General features: G+C 44.0%; 1 protein-coding gene across 3 annotated transcripts; it reads right to left on the bottom strand.

Moving 5' to 3' along the window:
* Positions 1–1178: 1178 nt before the first annotated feature.
* Positions 1179–8959, bottom strand: LOC103630548 (probable calcium-transporting ATPase 6, plasma membrane-type). 3 transcript variants are annotated; one of them, XM_008651597.4, is made up of 7 exons: positions 8635–8959; positions 5596–5650; positions 3571–5507; positions 3320–3478; positions 2414–2585; positions 2017–2315; positions 1179–1645 (listed from the first exon to the last, which is right to left on the bottom strand). In XM_008651597.4, exons 1-7 carry the CDS (start codon positions 8830–8832, stop codon positions 1340–1342), a joined length of 3126 nt encoding a protein of 1041 aa, XP_008649819.1. In that variant the 5' UTR covers positions 8833–8959; the 3' UTR covers positions 1179–1339. The 3 variants fall into 3 exon arrangements, with proteins under 3 accessions (XP_008649819.1, XP_008649820.1, XP_008649821.1); XM_008651598.1 differs by having other exon boundaries at positions 5596–5674; positions 7771–8719; XM_008651599.1 differs by having other exon boundaries at positions 7771–8719.
* Between the last annotated feature and the right edge of the window lie 274 nt (positions 8960–9233).

Raw genomic sequence — 9233 nt, 5'->3', positions numbered from 1 at the left:
CAGGCAGAAGAAAGAAACCCTGAACTGAAGAAATACGTTAAAAAATATCTGAGCCACATCTAACCTAGCTACTAGCTAGCGTCTAACGATCAAGACGAAAAGATATCTGCACGTACGCATGCAGATTTGTAAAATGGGATCAAAGTCGTCCAACACCAAGAGATTATAGGTCACCAAATGAAAGATGCTTGTACTGTACTGTACTATACTGTACTTGAGAAACATATGAGTGCGATTTATGAGCCTACAGAGGCCACAGACAAAAAAAAAGAAGAAAAGAGAGAGTGAGAAATCTATGGATGTTTAGCAAGACAAAAATGTCAACACGCGGATATAGCTGCTAGGCCTACCGGTCGCTACCAGCGCTGCATGCGTCCCGTCTGCAATTCCGCGTGCATTAAAATTAATTAAGTACCATGCCATGCAAATGCACTACCGCCACATAATCGATCCCTCTGGAGATTAGGTGCAACGTACCCTGTCTACGTACCAACCTTGATGCATGCATGATGGCGAACATTTTCTTGGCGGCGAATTTTTAACCTCTCCAGTGAAAGCTAGCTAGCTTGCTTGCCATTCTCATCACGCCTAGATATATACAGCTGCGAATGAACTAGTACCAACGAACAAGTATATATGCCAATGCACGCAAGGCGGTAATTCAGTTCCCAAGTTAAAGCTGATACAATAGTGCAAGGAACCGCGGAGCCTTTTCGGTTCTCTTCTTGTTGCTCTTGGACGAGGTGAAAAAACAAGAAGAGCCGCTGTACAACACTAGAACCGTGGATAAAATTTAATGGGGGGTTCGGTGAAAAAGGCCACTATAGTAGAAGTACGGTATCTGTAGTAGATGGTTCATGGGAAAGCGGCGCCGTTTGCAAATAGCCAAGGTGAGCTAGCAGCTGGGACACGCGCTCTTGTGCCCGTGTGTTATGTGCAGCGGCCGTACGTGTGTTTCTTGGTTGAATTTGGTGTCACGCTGACTAAATAATCAACCACACATATATAATATGTCCAGTGCTGCAGTGCAGGAGCTGCGCGTCGTTCCTTGGCAGTTTTTGGCAGCTCAACTTCCGAGCGTGCAGCGCTCGTAAGACGTGTGTCTGCCTCTCTCCTCTGTGGACGACTGGACGAGAATATCGCACGCAAAGGCACCATCACTACTCACTAGCTTGGTGTTGTGTGCACACATGACATAGATACGCCATCCTAGAATAAGCGTCGTTTAATTTAAATTATGTACAAGCCAAACTTAATTCCCTCTCAATTCCAAATAAATCAAAATCCTTTATAATTTTCTCTAATCTCATCCAATTCATGTGGGACAGGAATAATCGGCCTAAACTGTTTCTGGGGCTTCAGGAATCAACTCATAGCCATGGGGCTTAATATCCGTTTTCCTAGATTCGACGGGAATGCACTTGAGGATAACAGAGATAACCAAACTGACCGAGCCAAGAATAGCGCTGAGCAACCATAGCTCCCAACTCAATGGTACGGTGTTTGCAAAGGTTCCAAGAAACTCTACTATGATTACTTGGAATATGATGGTTGTTGTCAATATACCGATAAAGACCCAGTTTTTCAGTATCCCTCTGAACACGTTGATCTTTTCCATTTCCCTGCTATTTATCTCGTTGAAAACCTGAAAGAATGAGAAAATTAAACGCAGCTACGTCATTAGAACAGGCGCAATGTTTCATGTATTCTCGCTAGAACCTACACCCCATTACTGATGTGCATTTATGGATGGTTCAAAATTGCTTTGAGTTGTTGTTAATCTTTCAAACTTGTCTGGATCGTTTTTTTTTCTGATAAAAAGGGAAAACAGCATCAGGTCATGCTAGATCCAAATCCATATCACATTGAGCTCATTAGTTCCCTCAATTAGACAATTAGTTGCAGGGCTAATCAAGTAGTTGAATTTGCTACTTACTGCTACTGAGTAAGCCAATGTCAAAGCTTCACAAATTGCAAGCATTAGGTATCAGAAAAGGTGGCTTGAACTAGTCATACCTGGCAAAACACAAAAGAGTTGAATATGAGGGTATTGATAGTTCTATCAGCATTTGGGCCTTCGATGTTAAGGATCCTCTTCCCATTAAACATGAGAGTACCAAGCACAAGGAGCTGATATAAAGCCTGCCCAAGAATATTTCTCCACATGACCTGAGTGATAAAACCATGCCCCCGTCTCACTGGTGGTCTATTCATCATTTCATCGTTAGGCGGCTCTGTCGCTAAGGCCAAGGCTCCTAATGTATCCATGATCATGTTCACCCATAGCAACTGGACGGCAGTAAGTGGTGCAGTACCTACATGTTAGTTCAAAGTGGATAATGTATGAATCCATCCACAAAAAAAACATGCAGAAAACGAAGACTTCATAGCGGTCATGATTAGATTTGCACACCTATGATACACGCTGAGATGAAATTCACTATCAGAGCCACTATATTAACTGTAAGCTGGAACTGCACAAACTTCTGAATGTTCAAGTAAACCGCACGACCCCATCTAGCAACATTTACAATGGTACTGAAATTATCATCCATTATTATAACATCGGCATTTTCTTTTGCGACCTGCATCCAGCCAAACATTTGCATCATAAATCTACACTAACAATTTGTATCATAAAGAAAAGCCTAGTTGAATGGAATAACAAATACAATCTCAGCTAAGGGCTTGTTCGGTTATTCCAGTTCCATGTGGATTGAAGTGTATTGGAATGGATTTGGATGGATTTTGACTTGTTATGGATTTAAACTGACTCAATACCACCCAATCCAAATGGATTAACGGTGAAACGAACAAGCCCTAAAGTGGTCTTTCAGGATTCACCTCGATCCTTATGGGTTAGAGTGGTTTGATGTGAAATTTAGTTTAAAATCCACACCAAACCACTCCAATCCACATAGATTGAAGTGGATACATGTGCGTCCAAACAAGCTCTAAGGGAAGTAGCAGACACATGCAAAGAAAAGCTCTTGTCTCTGTAGCACCTATACTAGGAAAGTGAGCATTGACAGAATGAAGCACAACAATACAATCCTGGGATTTATTTAGGGACTATGCCTGTAAAAAAGTAATGCAGACAGTACTAATTCAGGAAACATGCATGATACTCCCTCTGATTCCAAATATAAATCGTTTAGGAGATTGACACAGACTCCGATGCGAGTCTTTGACTTGCAACTTTTGTAAAGTATATTATTTGAATTACTCAAAGCTATATGCTATGAAAGTATTTTTCCATGATGAATCCTTTGGAATCAGAGGGAGTACGCAAGGCAGGCATAGAAACTCGAAGACATACCTCAGTGCCGGCAATTCCCATGGCCAGACCTATGTCTGACTCACTCAATGCTGGGGCATCATTGGTTCCATCACCAGTAACTGCCACCACCTCTTGATACATACTTTTTAGGCTTGTCACCAGTTTATATTTGTCCATCGGCAAGGACCGGGCCATTACCTAAACTCACGAAATAGGTTTGGGCATTGCTTGAGAAGTGGATCACCAAAATCAATTAGTAAAACAAACATCAAACGAAATTTGAACTAAACCTGAATTTTAGGCAGGATCTCCTTCAGTTCATCCATGCTCTTATCGTGAAGCTCTCTTCCTTCTATTGCGATTCCATCCTCGGTTAATATCCCACATTCCTTGGCAATGGCTTTAGCAGTATTGATGTTGTCTCCAGTCACCATTGTAACTTTAATTCCAGCAGCCATGCAGGTCATCACTGCATCCCTCACACCGGGACGGACTGGATCCTTTATGCCAAAAAGCGCTATTAGTGTGTAACCATCCTCTGGTATTGTTTGGTCGTCAGGAATTTCACCCAGATCCTTAAACGCGATACAGAGCGTTCTTAACGCCTCAGATCCAAACGAGTTTATTATATCTAAGACATTCTGCTTTTGCATTTCTGACAGTGGTGCTAAATTTCCTTCACTGTTGAGGAAGCTGTCACACTGCCCTAGAATAAGTTCTGATGCACCTTTGCAGAAGGACCGGAGGCCTCCATTAGGTAACTGTATTACCACAGACATCTTTTTCTTAACTGAGTTGAAGGGCTCTATTTTGACTCTTGCCATCTTATTGTACTCACCGTATAGATCTCCTTGCAAGCCCAAGCCAAACTCCAACAACGCTGCTTCAGTTGGTGTGCCTAAGATAGATCTTCTGCCATCATCTCCCTTCACGATCTCAGCAGCAGTGTTCACAAATATTCCCTGAACAAGTAAGTCCACAGCACTTTCTGCAGTAGCATCCTTCAGCTCGTTCATATTTGTATCACTGTTGACAGACTTGGATACATCGCCCATCCAAACCTTGTCAACGATCATGTGGTTAGTCGTCAAAGTTCCAGTCTTATCAGTGCAAATACAACTTGCTGAACCCATGGTCTCACACGCAGCGAGATGTCTCACTAGCGCTTTGTCATTCATCAACTTCTGCATGGCAAACGCGAGGCTAAGAGTCACAGCCAGTGGTAGACCCTCGGGCACTGCGACAACGATGATTGTCACTGCAATAGCAAAGTAGTTCACTATTGTCAGCGCATCATTTGCTGACCAATTTGACAACCCAACATGCATTCCTTTGTCCACCAGGAACCTCACTAGGAGCACTAGAAATGTGAGGATAGCAAACGCCAGCCCGATCTGTCCAATGATCGTGGCCACACCATTGAGCTTAACTTGTAAAGGGGTTTCATCCACTCCATCAGCACTCAGAGTATCCATGACTTTGCCCCATTCAGTACGCATACCAACAGCAGTCACAAGCATCTTGGCAGTCCCATCTACCACCTTACTTCCAGCATGAACGAAAGGCTTTTCTTCAGAAACATCAACTGGTTCGCTCTCGCCTGATAAGCTAGATTCATCTATGACTAGGCAGTAGCCAGAGATGAACAGGCCATCTGCAGGAACCACATCGCCTACTGAAAGATGCAAGATGTCACCCACAACCAGATCATGAATCAGTACCCTTTTGGTTTTCCTATCTCTAGTGACAAGGGCGTATATCTTCTTTTTCTCGTAGTCCAGCTCCATGAACTTCCGTGACTGTTTGTAATCACTGGATGCTGTGACCAGCACCACCAACAAAATGCTGGTTATTATGCCAAGGCCGTCATAGATGCCCTTCGGCCATCCCTCAGTGGCAAGGCCAACCATTAGAGAAACAACGGCACAAACGATTAGAATAATCAACGTCAGGTCATGCAACGCATCCCAGACAAACGTCCAGAAGCTTCTAGGAGGTTTCTCGGTGTGCTTGTTGCTGCCATACAGCTTCTGTCTGGTTGCTATTTCAGTTTCCTTGATGCCATCATCCAATGATGCCTTGATTTTCCTAGATATTCCACTGATTCCACCATGTGACTTGAGGATCGTAGAGTCTTCACGGATTCCAGTAATTGCTGCCAGTTCATCTGGACTGATACAAAATCCTTCTTCGATAAGCTCAGGAGATAGGTGGTATCGTCTTATACCTGTGTGATTTTGTGATCAAGGTTAAATGCAACAGGGTGATGATAGTAAGAGAAGAAAGCCAGACAGTATCAGTTGATGAATCCACACCGTCCATAAAATGCAGCGCTGCCTTGTGCACATTAATTACAACCTGAACTTTTCCCTGGTAACAAACGCAAATATCATTCTTCAAAAAAAAAACGCAAATATCTCTTAGACAAGGAAACATATTTTGTACTCATCCCTACATATATAACGTTTTCCAAAAAAAAACTTTAGAAAATAAGAGTCATGAATTACTATTAGACTTTGACTGTATGTTTTTATGCTGGATCTTGTATTCAAATAGTTCACGATCAGTAATTGCAAAAATATTATGATAACTTAATGATATTAGGTCATGATCAGTAATTGCATTCCATACATCGTGCTCACCCTATCTTTTTTTTGAAATAAATAGCAGAAGCTCTGCCTAATCATTAAAATGAGAGAGTTCAGAAAACACACTGTACAAGTCCAAAGACCGAGACAATACAGACAATCAAACACCATGTGAGGAAGGCTTCCAACAGACCCGCACAAAGCAGCTAAACCACTGCAGCAGCCCTGTTGCTGGAGAACATAGCTCTCTTGAAAGTGAACACATTCTCTTTAATCCTCAAGGCTAATTGGATAGGGATAAGGCCGCTGTTTTCAAATATCCTCCGATTTCTCTCCTTCCAGATGTTCCACATGGTGTATACATCGTGCTCACCCTATCACCCATTTTTCTCATGTTTGCATCATGACAACCACGTAGAAATCAAGATGATGAAATTATCGAGTTTGGCCATGAGGGAAGCCCGTGATCGAAGATGCAACGAGGAAGGCACCTAACATCTTGAACTCCTATTTTATATTGAAACTGAAATCATATTGTTTTAGTGTTAGCTTCTATCTATATTGTACCTCCCTTATGCACATTCGTCCGCCAGCACCATGCGTTCGCGCCACCCGCTAGACCGTCACTCCCTCCCTCCCTTATGTCAAGCCCAACAGTCTGTCGCTGATGCCCTATACTCTGCACTGTAGATGGCCAAACAGACCTCTATACTCTGCACTGTAGATGGCCAAACAGACCACACGGCCGACATTGGCATTGACACTATAAGCGGCGGAGGGCAAAAGGAAAACAAGGTAGGGCAATTTACCTAGTAGCTAATAGAAAAATGAGAAAAAGTGAGCAAATATTGCAACATTGTGGGAATCAAACCCACAACCTGTAGATGCAAAGGTCGGAGTGCAACCACCCGCCACATACACCTTCATCATTAGAACGAAAGATACAAAGGTTTTGAAAGTTGAGGTATGGCAGCTGACATACTAAGGCATACCGATTCCTTTGCCACTTGACACTATAAAGCATGATACTATTAGGCACGATACTATTAGATATTGTTAATAATCGTGTCGTGTTGTGTGTGTTAGCACTAGTACCTAACATCGGCCCAGACACGACACTATAATGCTTAATCGTGCCATACCACCATTATAATATGACACTAGGACCTAGTAGTGTTTGTGCCAACCTAAGTACTATTTCACTTTAAGAGCTCAAAAAGATCTAGAACATCTTTAAGATTACATATATAATTTTAAAATATGAACATTGAAACCATTATAGGACGGGTTTATTATATTTAAAACAATAACAATTCACAATCACATAGACACATACATCACAATCACATTTATGGACCGCCAGTTCGCCTAAGTCGTGTATAATCGTGCCAACAACTTAATTGTGTCGTGCTCATGTCGGGGGTGACGACCTTGGACCCCGTACCAGCACATGCACTATATATATCGTGTCAATGTCGTATCGAAGTACTACGGGTCCTATCGTGTCTAACATCGACCCATTTAGCACGCCCCACATGACCGTATATAGTATGTACCACGTTCATGTATGTCGTAATCATCAAAGCTCCCAACCTCCCAGTCATCTCATCCACTACCACCGCGCCTACACCAAATTCCCCTCCTCCTGCTCCATCTTCGGCGTAGACTCGGATCCTCTGCACTGCAGAGGACATCTGTGACCATATGTAGATCCACTCGCTAGATCCACCTAATAGCCTCTACAGTCGACTGACTGCAGAGGATCTAAATCCTTTGGTCCCTGAGGCAAGACCTTCTTGGTCTCCATAATGGTCGACACCACCGGCGATGACGAGGTCATCGGGATGCCGCCGTGATTCGAAACGGAAGGGTGGACAGCTAGAGCTCATGGATTGGGCTTACCCGTGATGGCGAAGTAGGGCCAGCGGGAAGGAGTTCATGGACCTGGAAGCGCAGCCTTAACCATCTCTTCGACACTGATGACTTGCTTGCTCGAGGTATGGCTGGCGTGGCACTAGTGCCTCCTCGCGTGCCATGTGGCGGCATAGCCAGCTTGCTCGCCAAGCAAAAACGTGGCTGCTGGCACGACCACTTGTCTTTAGGCTATTCTCAAATGCACATTTAATAGTGTATCATATCAGTGTTTTAGATGACATGCCATACATTTAAGATGAATGAGTTTTGTGAGATAAAATTAGTTTTATGGGGATAAAACCATGTCAACACGTTTCCAATGCCTTAGAAACCGTGTGAAACCTTCATTAAGAGTGATTTGTTTCATCTTCACATATTTTACTAATTTCTATTGTTCATTCAGTTGTAGCATTTAATTGGTAGGTTAGTCTACCAAATAATGAAGTGAATTTTTGCATTTAGAGATACTGTTTCATTCTTAGTTTTATGACACTCTTGATGATGTGGTAGTGTTGTAAAGAGGGTTACGAGGCCTTTTTTGAGAGTGGTGCTGAAGGAAATGAAGTCGATGAGTCGATGAAAAACGATCAAGCTCCTGAGTAGCGATATGGATCTCGAGTACAAAGGCAAAGCAATGGCCTGCCAGAGGTGAGCGTGCTCGTCCACATAACGTACCACGGCTCAAGGCTGATCCGGACCGAGGAAGTTTCCTAGCAATTTCGCAAGCCCGTAATGCGCATTCACTGTTTTGAACGGCGCAATTCAACGAAAGCGACGCGGAGAAGGATTCCAATTCTACGGCCTGTACGGCTGTACAGCTGCGCCGGTGCCGGCCCAGAGGGAGGTACGTACCAGGATGTTGCGGCGCTGGGCGTCGTCGAGGGCGTGGAGGCCTGAGAACATGCGGAAGCGGCGGCGGCGGTTGCGGACGACGAGGCCGACGGCGCGGCGCCAGCGGAGGCGGGCCTCGCTGGGCGGGTTCTTGGCGGGGATGTCGAAGTGCTCGTTGAGGTAGCTATCGATGCTCCAGCTCTTGCTGCCCGAGTCCATGCCGGCGCCGCGTTGCGCCTCTGCTCTCGCGCTTCGCCTTCTCCCGCGCTGCGTGCGCTCGCTGCATTGAAAGGCCGGAAGCGGAAGGAATATAAACCAGCAAAACTATTGAAAGGCCCCCACTTGTGTGACAACTGACAATATATAAAGTCCAAAAAAATCCCCCCTCTCCCACCGAAGTAGTGGTAAACGTCAAACGTTTGAAATTTCTGATAGGATATGAACTACGGCAGGGGTGGGAAAAAAATGTGATGCAAGTAAATTTTCATGTGACTGCACGAGGTATGCGTTCGTGGCTAAAAAAGAAAAAATAATGAAGAGCTTGAAACTTGTTAGCAAGTTCTTTTCTTCACACACACCTTGGAAGTTGGAACGATGCACAGAATTGGCAGCGAAATTTC

The sequence above is a fragment of the Zea mays genome, chromosome 6 (genome assembly GCF_902167145.1).
Source record: "Zea mays cultivar B73 chromosome 6, Zm-B73-REFERENCE-NAM-5.0, whole genome shotgun sequence".
Classification (NCBI taxonomy): Eukaryota; Viridiplantae; Streptophyta; class Magnoliopsida; order Poales; family Poaceae; genus Zea; species Zea mays.
Note: the sequence above shows the minus strand (reverse complement) of the source record. Positions and strands in the feature narration are given on the sequence as shown.